General features: G+C 30.7%; 2 protein-coding genes across 3 annotated transcripts; one reads left to right on the top strand and one right to left on the bottom strand.

Annotated features, from left to right (window-relative positions):
- Positions 1 to 121: 121 nt before the first annotated feature.
- Positions 122 to 7,048, bottom strand: LOC101209349 (hypothetical protein). 2 transcript variants are annotated; one of them, XM_004136310.3, is made up of 10 exons: positions 6,468 to 7,048; positions 5,673 to 5,783; positions 5,174 to 5,272; positions 4,923 to 5,009; positions 4,267 to 4,375; positions 3,325 to 4,121; positions 2,696 to 2,866; positions 2,365 to 2,607; positions 1,724 to 1,942; positions 122 to 810 (listed from the first exon to the last, which is right to left on the bottom strand). In XM_004136310.3, exons 1-10 carry the CDS (start codon positions 6,558 to 6,560, stop codon positions 550 to 552), a joined length of 2,190 nt encoding a protein of 729 aa, XP_004136358.2. In that variant the 5' UTR covers positions 6,561 to 7,048; the 3' UTR covers positions 122 to 549. The 2 variants fall into 2 exon arrangements, with proteins under 2 accessions (XP_004136358.2, XP_011652475.1); XM_011654173.2 differs by lacking the exon at positions 6,468 to 7,048 and having other exon boundaries at positions 5,174 to 5,264.
- Positions 7,049 to 15,247: 8,199 nt separating this feature from the next.
- LOC101209595 (vesicle-associated membrane protein 711) lies at positions 15,248 to 18,207 on the top strand. Its single transcript, XM_004136311.3, has 4 exons — positions 15,248 to 15,704; positions 16,328 to 16,518; positions 16,900 to 17,063; positions 17,542 to 18,207. Exons 1-4 carry the CDS (start codon positions 15,488 to 15,490, stop codon positions 17,627 to 17,629), a joined length of 660 nt encoding a protein of 219 aa, XP_004136359.1. The 5' UTR covers positions 15,248 to 15,487; the 3' UTR covers positions 17,630 to 18,207.
- Positions 18,208 to 19,006: the final 799 nt, after the last annotated feature.

The raw sequence follows: 19,006 nt of genomic DNA, 5'->3' as shown, positions 1-19,006 counted from the left end.
ATTGGTTCCTCGTATATAGAATGCACCATGCAATGGTTGAGATGCACATGCACATTTTTCTTTCTTAAAACCACGTCCTAAAATATATCTACATATTAACCATAAATATACCAACCAAAAGTAAGAATCTAAGTTCATTTTTGGCTTTGTCTTCATCTCCTCGTAATGAACAAAAACACGAGGGCAACGTAAAAGTAAGACAACATTCTGTGTAATGTGAGGGGCCAGAAAGCAAATATCTGGGGGTATATGAGCAACCCTTGTCAGATGCAGGGTCCTCTAATTTATAGTGTAAAAATCCCTGAAAAGCACAACATCGTGGGAGGAAAAAAAATCCCTAAAAAGCTATAGATCAGCAAACGCCAAGTCACAAAACGAGATGACTGACTTTTGCACTAACTAAAATTATGGACTATACCAAGCAGCATTATTTATCCAAAGATGTGCAAAAGGGCTTCTGAATCAACAAAGTGCTTTTCTTATATTTAAAGGGGTGAGAAGGCAAAAAACAAGAAGAAAGGAGGAAATAATATACTGATAAACAGGGAATCATGTCTCTGTTGTGATATTTACTTTAGTGTTTTGTGAAGAAGAAGAAGAAGAAGACGCCTCTGCATCATCACCTTCCTTTGACATCCTCAATCTCATATTGTGTCGGAAATACGAATTGACCTGTTTCCTCAACCTACTGTTTTCCGTGAATATGTCTTTAAGTACCATCCTCAACTCTGCATCTACTTTAATTGAATCGTTGTCGTCATCATCTGCCATTGGAGTAGCAGTCTGTATGCCATCGGACAGAAGATTTACCTGCACAGTTTATCCCAACAAATGTTTTAATTATGAACGAACAAAAACACCGTAAAGCAATCAGAAGAAGAATCACAATGATACAAAAAAGTGACGGAAGAAGAATTCTAACTTGACAATGATGAAGGGATAGTGTTAAGAACGTCCTTAGTGCAGATGTTAGAAATGCGATATGAATGGTATTTGAGAGTTATCAAGGGTATATTACTAATTAGCTAAGTGGTTGGAAGTTTGGTTATGAATTGAGTAAGGAAGGAGGAAGATAGGCAATATTTTGGTGAATGAATTAGAGCTTGAGAGTGATCTCAAGGTTGGAAGGGTCCAAGTACCTCTCTTGTATTTTCATTACATTAGGGGATTTTTAAATCAAGGAGTTGAGGAGTAGGAGTAGGAAAGTGTGGAGTCATTGACACCACTCTTTGTTTGTCCCAAGGAGCTTGTGAGTCTCAACAGTAAATAACATCATATCATGGCTTTTGACTTCTTACACTGAGCCCAGGAATACACAACTCCTTGGAGTTCCCTATTCCACCACTTGCCCCAAACACTCCATTATGGTTCAATATATTCAGGTTCTATCATATTATTACGTTGTCTTTTACATCCCATATATATATATATAAAAATATTGGACTGCTCCAGGCCCATAAAGATATCAAGAAATTCTTTATTAAGCTCTCACTCAAAGAATAGATCAAAACACACGACCTCTAAGTAGGTGTTACTCAAAGACCGTGTGTCTTTTCCAACAAGCTCTTTAAGGCATCAAGTACATTAGTAGTAAGCAAAGGGAAGTTTGGTACAGAGGGAGCGGGAGGGATGAGGAGACAATGGTTTAGTTGAGGCTTGAGAGTACGCAGACCATAGAAGAGCTCTGCAGGATAATAGATACATAATAAAGCATATTGGGTACCTCAGCCAGGAGAAGATTTAGTTGATCATCAGATGTTGTCAGCAAATCTAAGGCATTAGATAAGGATGAAGATTCCGCATCATGATTATAATCATCATCCGGGGAAAAATTCATGCTGCATTTTTTAAGCCGAGCATGTAGGCTCTTGCATTCAGACAGCAGCTTGCTCCAAGCCTTGTTTGCATGCTGTCTCGTTTCTCTTTCCTGTTGAAGAAGTTCCTGAATGAGGAGGAGAAAAGGAACATCAACAGGACATACTAAAATTAAACTCTTTAGTTCTATCAAAATATGCCAACTAGATTTTCTCAGTTAATAAAGTGAATAGAGATTGCAGATGCAAATTCCTAGTTAAAATATTAAATGTTTTTTCTTTTTCTTTTTTTCCGACATATGGTCGAAGAGAAAAAAGATTTTGTATGGTTTATAAAGTAAAAGGCAGATGAGATAAAGTAAACAAAATTTGTCCATATTGAAATATGTCTCATTAGAACTCTAGGACACAGTTGCACAACTTATAGAACAGATCTTGTTCAAGTAAAATCGTTTCATGTTGAAATATATGTCAAACAAGTGTAACAAAAAACTTGTAGTCATTTCCATTCGACACCTTAATCATAGCACAATTAGCAGATTGCAACTACCTCAGTTTCAGACTTCTGTTGAAGTGTTTGACTAAGCTCCTGTTTAAGTTTGGCTTGGGTACTTCGAAGAGATTTAACCTCTTTAACAAGCACCCTGATGTCTGCTTTTGATTTTCCTTCAAGCTCTTCAAATTGCTTAGAAACATTCTTTAGTTGTTCTTTCGTGGATTCAAGCTCTTCTTGCAAGGCAACTTTCTCCTGGAGGGTAAATTCTTCTGTAGGCACTGAAAATGAATTTTCACCCTAGAGCATTTTGTGTATCATCAAAAGGAGTTAGTGCAAAATAGTAATGGCGGTGGCATAAATAAGGCCAATTTTGAAGATTAAAGACCTTTTTTTCTTTAGACTTCAATTTTAACTCCATTTCCAATGATCTGTGACGAAGTTCCTCCATTTCCCACTGCATTTGGGTAACTTTTTCCCTCTCCATCAAAATAGCTTGTTGAAGGTTTTCTTTACTTTTCTGCTTGTTTGTTTCAAGTTCTACTTCCAAATCCTTAACCTGGGAACAAATTGACACAAGATGAATTAGGCTACTGTCAGTGTCCAGTATGTAAGTACAAACATACGTCATTTTCAGAACTTATGATTGTATTATTGAGTTGGTCAAGCGTATGCTATGATAGTTGGTCCAAAGAACAAGCCATTGGCACAGAAAACTTGACATTAAAAAAGATTTGGCATTCAGCATATGATAGCGCACATAGAATATGTGGACCAGCTGGTATGTGTTTCTCATGACAGGCAAACATATAACACTACACAGCCATTCATAAAGGAACCTTGCACAGCCAATGGCTGGAAAATGAATTACTAAAAAACTGTTAAATACATTAGATAAAAATAAAAACATATTCAAAGGGCCCTTAGGGTAGACATATTCTAACATCTAAACCAAGAACATCCAGTTAATTCACAAATGGAATAAACAGAAAATTTTAAGTATTTCATTGGTTATACCATTGTTGTAAGGTAATCTTTAACAGTTATTTCCTGATTCAATCTTGATATGAGGTCCTCCATGTCTGTTTTTGCTGTCACTAGCCTTTGATGCATTGTTGAAAGAACCCTATTCAGTTTATGCCGATGATCCTTTGGGAAGAGGAGTGCATCATGTGAAAAATGCAATTCAGGGTTGGTATGAAATTCAATTGCATTTGAAACCTCAGCTCCTGAATGATCAAGTGAGCCATTGCCAACTGAATTTCGAAGTGAAACGCTTGAAATTTCTCCACCTCTCAGAGAACTTGCATCACTTGCTATACTCTCATCAGACAGCTTGCGAGCATGGCCAATTACCTTGCCATGCTCAGGCTCTACAAATGGTACCAGTCCATTTTTATCCAAGTACGATGCTTTGGAAGTATTACCATTATGACCATCCTTTAAATTGTTATTATATCTAGGATGAGCTTTATGTTTTGGAAGGCCTTCCAACTGCTCTAGAATGGTCTGTCCCATAAACAGACCCTCATCAATATTGGACAATCCATACTTCACAAGTTTTTCAATTGGACTGGAAAGATCGTCATCCAAAGCTAAATCATCGATGGCAATTTCAGAATTATCATCTCTTCCCAGACTTGCTGTACCAAGTTCAGAGGCCTCATAAGCAGTATCACTACCATAATCTGATGCAAGTGACAGACCACCAATGAGCGTAGATGAGCTCGAATTAGGAGGGGACTGATGTGCTGATATCTTGCTGCTATAATCAGGGTATTCACCTGATGGCCCCTGATTATCATTTTGGAAAGCTGAAAGCATTGTCGTAGGAATTAAAATATTAGAACTCCAATATATATGTTATGAAGAATTTCATATAATAATGTTTAGAATCAACACTTTAAAAAGGGTAAAAACTAAAACAAACCAAAGACATTTTTTCTAGAAAGAACGTACAAGACCTAGCAGCAGCTTCTAGCTCAAGGAAGGACGCTACTGCAACACTTCTTGATATATCAATGTCAGACAGGAGCTTTGTCAACCACTCCTCCAAAGAGCGCCTTCTCTGCAATAAAATTAAACCTGTGAAGAATAATAGTTACAGTCTTACGGATACACAACCAAAATGCATAAAATAATTGCACACGTAAAGGTAACTTCAACACTCAATCTCAAAACCAAAAGGTTTAGTTATCTGTATAATCTGCAGAAAGTAGACCCACGGTGCACTAGGAACACATAGAAATTTGTGGTGCTTCAAGGAATCTAGAAGTCTATTGGAAGTCCTATAATATTTGAAAGACAGATGTAGGTGACTAGCCATTCCTGCTTTCCTTCAAAGAAATTATTGTAGAGGAATGCAGGACAAAGTTTATAAGCATAGGTATGATTTAGGAACGTCTAATAACACGGTCAGTAGCTCAGTTTTTATTCTAATGTTCCTCATTTCTAGTTCCTATCGAAAATGATTCTCAATTCCTTGCATATTGGCAAAAGGATTGAGTCATACAATGATAATCAATTCATATAAAACATTTGCCAGCATAGACACAGAGGAAGAACAGAAAATAAAATAACATGCTCGTGCATGCAACATTAAGCAGATTGCACACCTCTTCTAAAAGTGCCCTGGTCTTCATCCGTAAGATTCCTTTGGGTGGAGCTGGGGGAATCATTTTCTTTGGAAAAGCCTTTTTAACCTAAAAAGTGATAAAATCTCAAAACTGAGAACAATTAAAAATGAGAGTAATTGTCTTTTAAACATAACAATGGAAATCATTTTTCCTCAAAAGACGAGTGGTAACAAGAAATCTTTCAATATGAAAACGGTTATTCCCAAGTAAAATAAAATGCATGAACTTACATCTGAAAATAAATTCATGAAATCATTAAATCGCCTTAATACTCCCCGCATTGCTGTGATCCCTTCAGGTGACTGTACAGCAACCTGAACCCTGTAGAACTGTCCCTTGATAATGTTAATGTACAAGAAAATATATGTATGCTAGAACAACTTTCATTGAAAAAAAATGTAAGAATACACAGGATAGAACCAACAACTTTTGGGAGGGTAATTGGTTATGTATCCTTTGAGTATGTGCAGATTGACTAGAAAAAGGATAAGTTGATTCATACAAGAGAAATTATTTGTGCTGCTGCCAATTATTAATACTAGGACACATTTTCTTGCAACGTCATTTTTTGGGTACCATATTTTTGCAACTTCAGATAATGCAAGTGATTAATCCATATCAGCATTTCCTAACAACTAAGATGTTATTCATAGAGGCACAAACAAGCTATTAATTAATTAAAAAAAAACCATAGGTACCAAAAGAAACAGGAGCTGTAGAAAAGAGTACCACTATGGGATCTGCAGCTCGTGTTTTCGGAAGGGCAACCCATGAAGGTATTATAACACAGTAACTCCATCCTGTGTGATGGTCATGAGGCCAAACTGTGTCTTTCCCATTCTGCGCATGAAATGAAGGCTTTCTGAGTGAAGATATAAGTAAACCACCAAAAACAAAGAGTGCATTTAATAGTAAAAAAAACAAGAGAGTTAGTTGCTATTGTTATACACCACCCAACATTGGCAGAAACGTAGAGCTAGGCCACAGGTCTTTACTTTACTTCTTCCAAATTTATTACTTAAATGAGATAACTTCTTAACTGAAAATTTTCAAAAATTTATCGTTGAGTTCCTTTCTTTCTTTTTTTAAAAACAACAATTGGTTTGAAAAGTATTGCAACCTAGGCAGCCATAAATTCCCTATAAAAGAAAAGAAAAAGGTAGAACTTAGAAGGACTCCAGTTCGTTCATGGGGTGCAAAAAAGGCCGCTGATACACTAAGAACGATGCGACTCATTAGAAGTAACCTAAGCTAAATATGGTGTGTTTAGACAACAGCTTGCAAGTAGATTTTACGAATTAAACCACAAATCAATGAGATCGTGAAAAGAAAAAAAAAAACAGTAGATATTATTCAAAAATCACATAATCCAGCAACCCGGACGAATAAATTCGACAAAGCAAGTGAAATCTATTCGGTCAATCCACCAGGAAAAGTCCAAAGAAAAGAAAAAACTTAAATCAACAGTTCTCATAGTCGAAATTCCAAGTAAACAATTCCACGTTATCATAACATACGACTAACCCATTTTCGAGGAGGAGGGCTCCAGTCCATTCCAAGCGGCAACGGCGAGGTTCCATCATGTCTATGCTTAGGCGGACTTCGATTCAGCATCATACTTCAAAATTGTCCTAAAATTACCACAAATTGAAGACAGTCATCAGGATCGGAAACACGAATTCGATTAGATCGTCTTCCTTATCCTCTAAGCAATCCAATCCATCCAATCAACCATTGAATGAACGACCTCACACTCGAATTCCACAACAATCAGCGACGGATTGTTTTCATCGGATCGAATCGGAAATAGCAAAAGGAGAGATGAAAATCTGAATTTGGACAGATGGGAGTAGAATCTAACGCCAGCAAAGGGGGGAAACGTAGCCACCTGAAGGCGCGTGCAGAGAGTGAATTAGGAATTTTTCTCAGAGCTTTGGCTTTTGGGTTCCGTCGTCTTGTTAGCTGTTAAAGAGAGAGAATGGAAGAAAGAAAAAATAAAAAGGAGAGAGAGAGTGCTTGAGAAGCAAACACCGAACTGTCGTCTTCTCGCCCGAGACTTTCTTCCTTGAGCTTCTCGGCGGATGGCAATTCTCTCGTAGAATAGAATAATGGCTACAATGACCCTATTTTCTCCTTTTTTCCAAAAACGACTCCGAATTGTGCTCTTAAATATTAATTGGAAAAATGGCGCATACTTTCTTCATGTTGACCATTTTACCCTCTTCTTTTCTGGCTATTGTAAATTTCGTTAAGACTTTCACGTTCGAATGATTAGCTTGATTAGTTCATATTACTGTTAGATTTTAACTAAATATAAATATACGATTTAGGCTTAATAAATTTTAGCTAATATCTTTCTATTGATATTTTGTATTAAGTTAATTACTTCACTTAATTTATTAACAATATTCTAATTAATTTATATTAATTTAATTATTTTTAGTTAAAATGTATTCTTTTTTTTTATTATTCGTAATTGATAACTAACATTTAGTTTAGTTAAGTAATTATTTTATTTTACTTTTTACACATTATTTAATCAAATACAAATTTTTAAAATATTACGTACATGATTTAAATCAAAAATATTTAATGACTATTTCCATTAAACAATATATGCAATCTAAACACCTTTTATGTAAAAACTCAATTCCATCATAAAATAATTCGGAGTCGATAGGTATGAGTTAGTCAAATAAATAATTTGTTTAAATTTTGATTATAAAAGAAAGTAAAATGTTAATTTGTAAAAATGTGACTTGATTGTTTTTTTTATTATTATTGGTATTGAGTTAAAATTAAAATTAAATTATTTGCATTTATGAATTCAATATAATGAAACATTTTCTTTTTGATAAAACGGTATCTAATTATTTGCATTTATCGAAATTATATTTATATAATTAGATTTTTCTTTCTACTAAAGAAAACTTATTTTTATAAGCTGGTGAGAACAAATTATCCAAAAAAAAATTAATGAAGTTAAATAATTAGAATAAATGTATTAATATAAATCCTAAATATAAATAAATAAACATTAAGTTTTGGTTGGTTCTCCCGGTTATGTTAGGTGAATTCATGAACCAACCAACCCAACTTAAGTCGTAGAGATTGGGTTGGGTTGATATGTTTTTCGTGCCATTGGGTTTTAGATTTTATAATACAAATTTTGAAAATGATATTTTTTAGTCGTTTGAAATTCTAAAATGGAATGCATTTGAATTACACGAGAGTCTTGATATTAACCAATAATAGCAGAATTAGGAATAAATCAATTTAAATTGCCTCATAATAGTGTTATTTATAAGGAATTTAATATAGATCTATATTAAATCTATTTCGAGTGTGGTGTGAGATTTTTTCAATCATAAATAAGATCAAATTTTATCTTTTCTCGAACTATCTTACTTTTTTTTATTTTATCGTTTAAGGTCAAAATTCAACAACCACAATTTTTAAAAGATAATTTTTAAATAAATGTAATATTTTTACATGGCATTAATTTTATTTTTAGTAGTTTTGTTTCAAATAGTATAAAACACTTTTTCAATATTTTTTAAAAACAAAACACCTCTATTTTATGATATAAAACTTATAAAATACATATAAACTTTTAAAAGTTTAAAAAGTGCTATTAAACTTTAAAAAATAAACTAATATTAGTTTTGGATAGAGACGGTTAAGATTTTGTTTTAAAAGTATCTTTTAATTATTAAAAAGTTTTATAAATTATTTCAAATTTTAAAAATATTCTATTGATCTAAATTTTACATTACTTTTCTCACTAAACAAAATTTAAGTTAAAACCATGATTTTAAATTTACTTTGACTACTAATACAAAATAATAGATCACAAATATAATCAATCTCAATAGTTCCTTATTGTAATTAATATACTGCGATAGTTTGATGGAGTTAAGTAAGATTTTTTTTATTTAACTAGTTCATGTTTTAGTATATTTTAAGGAGAATGTTCTTTTGAAACGCCACGAGCTTTTGTGGAATATTGTGTTTTAATAAAAGTTTAAATTATCGACGATGATGATATATCAATTTGTTAATTTTATAAAAATTTTGATTTTGATAGATATTTTTGAAAAAATTATAAAAACAAATTTAAGTGAGCAAATAAATAATTTATTGTTTTCAAATAAGTAAACATGTCTATTATTTATATTAGTGTAATTTAAATGTTTATTTATGTAATTTGTGAATTTTTTTATAATATAATGGAAATAACAATCCTCCCTTGTGTCAATATGCGATGTCGTACTCCTGAAAATATAAAAATATTGATGAATATTTAAACCTATGGTTTTAAGTTAAAATTTTGGTTTTTTATTTTGGATGCTAAGAACTTTGTTGTGAAAGTTGAATTAGTTGGAGTTTTTTCTAAGTTAAAAATGTATTTATAAATATTTTCAATAGCTAAATAAATATTTTTCAAATAAAGTTTTAATAGGTTTTTTATCCAAAACCTAAAAATATTTTTGAACCATTTTTTAAACCCTAAATATAAAAACATATTCATTGCAAGTAAACCAAATAAACTTAAAAAACTAATTTTGTTTTTTTGTCTAGTACTCAACTTTCTCATGTCCCTTTTCACTCTCACACCCTTTTATTTTAATTTAAATCCAAATCATAACAAGAATGGAGAGAATAAAAAAAAAAATTAAAATATAGCTTTTTTTTTTTTCGTTTTTAGTTTTTAAGAATTAAAATATTTGGATTTCCATTCAACAATCATTTTATTTTTTAATTTTTAAAAATTAAGTATACAAACAATTATAGTTAATTTTTATAAATATAACAAATCAACCAAATGTTTACAGTGCAAAAAAAAATGAGAAAAGTCATAAAACTCTAGCCATTTTTTAATATTTCATTTTTATCGTATTTATTCTTTTGGTAGTTTTTCTTTTATTTTATTTTTCAAACTGTTATTTGGTTTATTAAATATAAATGATTTATTTTTTCTTTTTAAAAATTTAACTTATATTTGATTATTTCTAATATAAAACATCATGAGAAAAAATAGCAAAATCTAAATGTTAATGTACAAAAAATAATTTATATTTGGCTGCTAAACATAAACTATCGTGTCTCAAATATAAATGATCGTCCGATTGTGTACAAGATCTAAGCAATCATTTGTCAAATATAAATAATCGCTTTCCAAATAGAAATAAATTTTTTTTGAAAAAAATCGTTAAAATTTGACTATCCAAATTTAAAAGTTCACATTTTTTTTATATTTTTTATTGTAGATTTGTCGGCTTTTTTTCGTTTTCGAAATAATTCTATTTTTTAAAAATACACCAATAATTATTTTTAACTATTTACACCTTTAGGTTTGGATTTTTAGAGAATTAAAAAAAAACAAACTATTTATACTAACAAAAACTACTAAATTTATTTTGCCATAAAATGTAAATAATTTTTTACAATTTTATTGTCTTTTTATCCACTTTCTATCCATGCTTTTAAAAATGAAGTCGAATTTTTAAAACTACACAAAATAATTTTTTAAAAAATAAAAAAATATGTTATCAAAAAGGGTCATGATGATTTAGATTTTAGTTCAACCATTATAATTGAATGAAATTAAATCTATTTAAGATGGTATTAAGTTTAGTACAACCATTGTGAGAATGAGGAATCAAACCCTTACTACGACGATAGAAAATCATGTGATCAATTATCACAAAACTAAACGCAATTCGACAAATTAGGCTCAACATAATTAAATGGAAAACAATGTTTGTAAACCTACCAATTCATTACGATTCTAAATTGTATTTTGTAACATTGAGTTCCAAAACTTTAGATCATATCATTATAATGCTAGATCGTTATTAGCATCTAGTATATCACTATACCACGTGACATTAAATTATAAATTTATAATCCAACTAACTTTCTTCAAATGATTACTAAAATATATACTAGGCCTATATGCATTTCATTTAATTTCTACTCTATGTATATCGTCCAAAAAAAAAATTGTTCTGATTAAGTAATTATTACAAATTTAGGTAAATTTATATTTGCTCAAAAGAAAATTAATAATATGACATTGATGGCAAATTCATAAAAAGAAAAAAATCTTGAATTAGAATGAATTTCAAGTTTGATATTTATTCTGTGAAATTATAATTTTGTACATTTATCAAAAGAATGAAAATAATGCTTATAAAGAAATAGTTAAATAATTTGAACATTTATTTACAAGAAATAACGATTTGTTTGGGACAATTTTAAAAATAGAATATTTTTTAAAAAACTATATGTTTAATCACAACCAAACTTTCTTTAATCAGTTAATCAAGTTTTATTAGAAGATGAAATGGAATCTATCAAAAGGTTAATTACAAAATTACCTAAAATGTTGGTAATGAAAATGACTAATTCTCTAAATTTTATTTTTAATGAATAAGGTGTTTACAAAATAGAGAAAAACAAATCTACTAAATTGTTACTTACTACATCCTAAACCATTTAAATTTTAAAGACAAACGTGTATTACTCCTTGAGTAAAATTTAAATATTAAATTAGGTTTAGTAACTATTTGATTTTTGTTTTTTAAAATTAAACATATATATACTACTTCTATTTTTAAATTTATTTATTTATTATCTATATTTTCTATTGAATATTCAAAAAAATTAAGCCAAACTTTTAAAATTATATTTCTTAAAAATTATTGTTGGAATTAATTACGAGTTCAACCATGGTATTAAAAATAAATATGGAAAGGAAGTAAATTTAACTAAAAAATAGAAAACAAAATGGTTATAGAATAGGTTCTAAATTTTTTTATTAAGTTGTTTTCTTAAGAAAAATTCCTTTAAAAAGACTTTTTTTATATACAAAAAAGTATATATATATATATATATATATATATATATATATATATAAGAAAAGAGTAGAAGATTAGAGAAGAGGGTTTGTGTTATTTTTTTTATTTGAATAAAGTCAAATTGTTGTTTTTTAGTATCTTTGTTTTTTACAATTTGAGGATAAACATTATCTCATGAGATAATAAATTCGTTAGGCTTCTATTCTTTTGTTTTTCACAATATTTTTAGGCTTGCAATTAAATTATAATAATTGATATTTGTAATTAGTGATAAAGGGCTTTATTTTTTCTTAAAAAAGAAATACAAAATTATCTACCACTCTTTTTATTTACTATATTCATATAAAATTAAAAAGGAATAATCGAAGTGACCCATATAATTTGTTCGGTGGAATACATCTCGGCTTGTGTTGAAATGTCTTAATTTGTTGTCTAACGCTACAAATAACTAAGTACACGAGCGTCTTGTTGTTTAATTATTTATAAATTTTGTATTCTAGGTTATTCACAATTATAATACTATAGTTTAGAAAAATATACTATATAAACTCTCTAATTCTATTATAAAAACTTTCTCACTCTATCCTTTTAAACCTGGCAAATTAAGTATGCTTTTTTGCTTAGATCTCTTTTTACATTTATGGGTTAGATTTTGTAACTTTGTTAGGTTATCGAAATAATTTAATATGGTTTTGTTTTTGTATTTTTAGTTATAATTAAAGTTATTTGTCTAAAAGAATAATAAATTTTAAAATATTATCTTTCTTCATGCAAGTGCAAAGTGGCATCTGGGTCTCTTTCAAACAATTGGTGGCATGTTGAACTCTAATTTATATTAATTTACACTCGTTTTTTTCATACAAAGTGCTATTGCATTAATATATATTAAATAAAAATGATATTTTGTTATATTTAAAATAAGTTAATTCGTTTTACTTGCAGCAATCCTTCTTTCTTTTTATCTGTTGAAAACTCATTATTTATTTTTATTAGTGGATGATAGGCAACAAAAATAATAACAAAATTGTATATTACTATTTTATGATTAGTCTAATATTCAGTTTTTAAGAATTTTAGGTGTTGTTTTAAGTGGTTGAGAGTTATTTTTATATAGAGAATGGTATGGACGGTTTTCTTTAGAGCCGCTTTGTTTAAGTTGTGTGATGTTGTTTCTCTTCTGTGTTAAGATGTTTGGGTTGTTTTGTTGTTACTAGTTTTTGTATTATATTTGTATCTGATAAATTATCTCTATCGTTTTATTTGGAACATTATCTTTGTAAGAAGAATAATTATTATTCAAAATTTAACGCCTATATTAAATGCTTTTGAATATAGATTTTAATTAATAACTTTGGTTTACCACGTCTTCTTTGTTTTTCATATATTATATCTTTTTAAGAAGCTTGCCGACTTCTTAAAGTATTATAACTTTCACAAGTGAGTGAGCTCTAAGTAGTCCCATTAAGATTTTCAATGTTTTATGGTCGATGGTATAAAATTAGAAAGTTTTTAAAATGATTATTTTGGGTATGGTTTTCGATCTCCTTTTGTTCATGCGGTGTCAGATTGTGTTGAGCTTATTAATGTTAATTATTACACGTAAGAACCAAGATTTGTTGAAGCTTACAAGTTTTGCAAAGAAGGTTAGGTTGTTGTCCATGTGTTGTCTTTTTTGTGTAGTGCGCGTTATGCAAAAGGAATATTTTCATTTTATGGCTCGAGTTGTGTATTATGGTAGTTGGATTTGTTTTTTATTTTTTCTTTCTTGGTTTTCTTCAACCTCCGAAGAAGTTGTTTGTTTTAATTTATTGAATGAACATCTTCTTATTAAAAGAAACCAATAAACCTCTTGACTAGGGGTGTAATCGGGTTTGGAGACATTCTCAACCCAACACCCATATTTTCGAGTTGTTTACGTTGACAACCCGAAAAACCTAAATTAAGTTTTCAACTCAACCCAACCAAACCCATAAAATATGAATCATTGGGTTGGGTTGAGTTTTCAGATTGAAAACCGAACGACAAGAAGAGGGAGTAGATGGGCGGAAAGACAGAAGATGGGGGACAGATGAAGGGCCGAACGACGTAGATAGTAGATAAGGGTCGAAAGATGAGGGACGTACGGTGAGGAGGAAAAGATATCTGAGAAGAAGAACAACAAAGAGGAAGGAGATATGAGAAGACGAACCACCGACAAAAATAAGTAGATCTGAGAAGATGAATGACCAACGAAAATGAGTAGATTTGAGAAGAGGGAGGAGATTTGAGTCGCTAAGAAATGAGATATGAGAAGATTTTGGCGAAGAGGGATGAGATTTAAGAAACCGAATGATGAAAATGAGGAGATTTGAGAAGACAGAGGCGAAAGAGAAACAAACGTGAGAAAACGCAATATGAGTAGAAGAAAAATGAGGAATGGAAAGCGATATAACTTAATTATTTTTTAAAGCTTTATTAAATAAATAATATAATATATATTAATTCGGGTTGGGTTGAACCAAAATTTTCAACCCTCCAACCCAAGAACTAACCCAAACCGATAAAATCTAGTTTTTTTTAGCCCAATCCAACCCATATAATATGGGTTGAGTAGTCCGGATTGTCGGGTTCAACCTACATTCTTACACCCTTATTCTTGACATACGATCATATACTTTAAACAACTATACTCTCGGAGATAATATAAATAAAATAAATAAATAACTCTAGTCTTTCAATTTTTAAAAAATATTTTTACATGACAATTTTAATCGGCAAAGTTTCAACTTTATTTTTGTAGATGTACTAAACTAAACACAAGACAAGAAGTTTTTCTTTTTTAAACCTAAAATTTTCATTTTCATATTCAACAAATCAAATTGACCTATGGGACAAAATTTGAAGTTGAAGAACTAATTAAAAATTAAGCATATAATGAAACAAACCTTTCATATTCCATTCATGAGTTTTCCTTATGCTTATTATCCTTTCTACTAGTGTTATACTAAAGTTTTGAATATATATAATTTCTATTTCTAAAATTGAAATATTATATTTGGTTATTCTTTAATATATATATAGTAAAATAACAAAAATATTTATAAATATAATAAAATATTATAGTCTATAATTTAAAATAATTTTATTATTATTTATTAAAACAAGAAGATAAATAACAAAAAAAAATATTTATAAAATAAATTATAGTGATAATTGCAATACACCCACAAACTTTTAATAATTGATAACAATTAGACCTTTAAATTGAATTCTCAAATTTATGATAAAGGTAAAAATTAAATTGAGGAGGGAACAAAATTGAATTATTAAACTTATATAATCAATAAATTTTTAATTTTGGGATATTATTGCAACTATTGCAATTTAATTTTTAAAAATTTTAGAGATGAATTTTGCAATTTTCTCGTAAGGAAAGAAAAGGTGAAATAATTGCAATCCACTTTGTAGCTCATTCCCGCTGTGTTGGCAAAGTTGATTTTGATTTTTTAAAAACCTAATTTCATTTCCTTTCTCTCTCTCTCTCTTCGATAATCTTCAACGCCTGAATTTCAAGCTGGCGTTGAGAGAATCAAGATCCTGATCTTCCCACCACCACGTACCGGCTGCTTCAATTCCACTCATCGACCTACTTTTTGCACTCGATTTTATCCCAATAGTTCGACCTATCAAATCATCTCTCTCATGGCTATAATTTATGCGCTCGTGGCAAGGGGATCGGTGGTTTTGGCTGAATTTTCCGCAACGCCGACGAATGCTAGCTCGATTTCTCGCCAAATACTCGATAAGATTCCCGGAAACGATGATTCTCATGTTTCCTACTCTCAGGATCGCTATATCTTTCACGTCAAGCGTACCGATGGCCTCACGGTGCTTTGTATGGCCGATGACACTGCCGGAAGTGAGTATCACTCTTTTTCTTTATATGAATTTCTCACTTGTAGTATCGTTAATGAGGACTGCGCTGTGTTTGAGTAGTCTGGTGCAAATTATCGAATAATTTATTTATTTTTTGTTTTGGATGGGGAATGATAATTATTTAACACTGTTTAGTCGGATCATGTAGTTGTGCTGTACAGTATACCGTTTATTTCGAAAATTGGCGGTAGACTGTGAGTAGAGCTTTATAGTCTGAAGACGGGGAGTTGGCAGATGTGCTTTGTCTTGTATGATTTAGTCCTTGTTTGTTCACTGTTCGCTATTTGTAATTATTGCTTGATCTGTTTTGATGCTCGCTAAAAGACAGTATGTGTGGAATTTGGATGGCATTTGTATTATTGAACCTGGACGATGTTTTCCATGATTTCAATTCGTTGTTAGTAACATCAAAATGACTAGTGTGAGGATTCTTGGTTCTTTGTAAAATAACACGGCCATGGGGAATAAAATGTTTTTCAATCTTTGTCGGCTTTGGACGACAAGTGAAGCCAATCATCTTTGAAACCTTTACCCAACTCATTCATACTATCAACTACAGTCAATGAGTTTTGAGTTGTACTGACAATGACAACCTATATTCTTCAGGAAGGATTCCTTTTGCATTCCTTGAAGATATTCATCAGAGATTTGTAAGGACATATGGCCGTGCAGTTCATTCAGCCAATGCTTATGGCATGAACGATGAATTCTCAAGAGTTCTGAGTCAGCAATTGGAATACTACTCCAATGACCCAAATGCAGATCGGATCAACCGGTTGAAAGGTGAAATGAGTCAGGTAATTTTTTAAAATTCTCAAGTATTTTGTTTATGTAATCTTGTAGTACCTGAAAGCAGTTATTTACCTCCTTACACTTCACTTAGTCTAGGATGTAATTACATACACATCTCCATACTTTCAATCTTGAGAAATGGGGAGGGAGCGGGTTATGTACAATGATGCATGTTGTAAGAATGTTCTTTTTTCCTTTAGTTTGTTGTAGTTCTATTAATTACTGGTGATCGTTGGTGTGATTCTTCCAGTACGTTATTCTAATTTACCATCACCAATATATTGCCACATTGTAATCAGATTTAAAATATTATTGTACTTAATGTTAGGTTCAGCATAATATCATGTTATTGATAAATGATAACCAATAGTTATTGTGTTTTACAGGTGCGAAATGTCATGATAGAGAATATTGACAAAGTTTTAGAGAGAGGTGATCGATTGGAGCTGCTTGTGGATAAAACTACTAATATGCAAGGAAACACCATGCGATTTAGAAAGCAGGCTCGGCGTTTCAGAAACACTATTTGGTGGAAAAATGTTAAGCTCATGTATGGTTCCTCCCCTTCTAAAGAATGATTCTGCACTCAGTACAAACAAGTACACTAATGTAGGATTGTTCATGCATTTTTGTATTATATATATATATATATATATATATATATATATATATATATATATATATATATGAGCATAGCTCAACTTGCATCATGTTTGTACCATCAATCTCGAAGTTAGATGTTGATTCCCCCACGTCACATGTACATGTTTACAATATATGTCATATTCTGTAATTTGTCAACTGGTGCTAAACTGCTAGCATATAAACTAAATTAAGAAATACATTACGGAAAGCATGATTGCTCCCAGTGCCTGCCTTTTCATTTTCAGTGATTAAACATTTCTCTGTGTGCTCTTCAGATAGTGCAACTTCTGCTTCAACAAATTTGGTTTAGAAAGCATCTCAATGTCTTAAAGATGATGATATTCTGCTTCCTACTTATGAAATAAATGCCTTAATTCTTGCAGGGTAATGCTGATAATCCTCCTCCTAGTGATTGCTTACTTGGTTTTGGCTTTTGTTTGTCATGGAGTGACATTACCTACGTGCCTATAATGACAACAACAATTTGGCTTGGCCTTGTGATAGTATTTATACTTAGTTTGGGTTTGCTCCCTCTCTTGTTTTGCATTTGAGTTTCCACTGCTGTGTACGTTGCTCGTACACTAATTTATACGATTCTATAAACTCAGCTTGTCTTTCTGCTCTCCCAGTATACCTCATCATAATAGGGTCCCGATGATTTGGATTACACCTGTTCGTGTTCGTGTTCGTCTGCAGAAGCCATGGCTTTGATTGGGCATTGTAAGTAGATTCCTTAAGATGAATCTGTAATCTTTTTATGCAGCTTGAAGCTTTAGCTTTGTTTGTCCATTGCAATATCTTTGATTCTGAAGGTCTCCGTATTTGATTTCTTTCAAAAGCCAAGTGCTATTTGTGCTTACTTTACATTAGCAACTTTCAACATGGAACTACTTTTAATATTCTTTAAAAATATATATATGTTTATATAATTCTTCGTGTGTTAGTATGTTTTAGATGAGATTTTTGAGAGAAATTTAGTTTGTACTTTGTTGAATGAACTCTTTAATTACAATCTCTAATACATGCATGCCCCTTTGAAAGTTAGGAAACTTTAATCTTCAATCTTTGTAAGGGTTTGATTGTAATCTTGACATTATTGACCGGAGCTTCAACGTTTTGTTGTCAATTCTTTTAATCTCTCCAAATGGGTGGGTAAGACTTTTATTTATGGATGTCTTTCATGAGCCCTATTTGTACATTTAGAAAGTCATCTAAGCATCTAAACATGTGCTAAGTATTTTTAACTTTTCATAATAGTATAAATATTTTTGAATTTGAGATGGAAATTGAAACATAGACTTAGAATATATGTGGTAACATCAATTTCTAAATGGATGAATGACTCTGAACTTCTAACCTTGTTACTTCATTGTATTATATATCTTATTCAAAAGACTTCTAGAGGTTTGTATTTTAGATTATCAACTAATGCCAAATTTCTTTTAAACTATTGTCATTAATGGCACCTTATGAGGACATGTTCATTTTTTTTAGAATAGTTAATACAGTTCATCTAAATCTTTTTCTTTTTTCCTTTTTTAAAAAAGGTTCTTTAAGCTTATTGGCATGTCCACACGGTGGGCTGTGGCAACGTTTACGGCCTATATTGGTATTTAAAGTTTTTCTTCTCTTTCTCTAACTTCAAGACTGATAATCCACATTCTACGTTTGTCATATGATGCTTAAGTTTGACTGACTTCAAATACATCACCTTATTTGTATAAATCAATGAGCTAGACACTATGGCTAGTACTTAGATGGAGAAAATACAATTTTTAAAATAAATAATTTGAAAGTGCACAGATTTGATGAAATATCAATATATCTTAGTTGAGGTTATATTTCGTT

The sequence above is a fragment of the Cucumis sativus genome, chromosome 3 (assembly GCF_000004075.3).
Source record: "Cucumis sativus cultivar 9930 chromosome 3, Cucumber_9930_V3, whole genome shotgun sequence".
Taxonomy (NCBI): domain Eukaryota; kingdom Viridiplantae; phylum Streptophyta; class Magnoliopsida; order Cucurbitales; family Cucurbitaceae; genus Cucumis; species Cucumis sativus.
The sequence above is the reverse complement of the archived record's forward strand: the minus strand, read 5'-3'. Positions and strand labels throughout refer to the sequence as shown.

Coding starts and splice junctions, on each gene's coding strand:
- LOC101209595 (XM_004136311.3), top strand. CDS start 15,488: ATGGCTATAATTTATGCGCTCGTGGCAAGGGGATCGGTGGTTTTGGCT. Junction 15,705..16,327: donor GGCCGATGACACTGCCGGAA/GTGAGTATCACT, acceptor TATATTCTTCAG/GAAGGATTCCTTTTGCATTC. Junction 16,519..16,899: donor TGAAAGGTGAAATGAGTCAG/GTAATTTTTTAA, acceptor TGTGTTTTACAG/GTGCGAAATGTCATGATAGA.
- LOC101209349 (XM_004136310.3), bottom strand. CDS start 6,560: ATGATGCTGAATCGAAGTCCGCCTAAGCATAGACATGATGGAACCTCG. Junction 4,376..4,922: donor CCAGGGCACTTTTAGAAGAG/GTGTGCAATCTG, acceptor ATTTTATTGCAG/AGAAGGCGCTCTTTGGAGGA. Junction 2,608..2,695: donor TGAAGTCTAAAGAAAAAAAG/GTCTTTAATCTT, acceptor AAAATGCTCTAG/GGTGAAAATTCATTTTCAGT.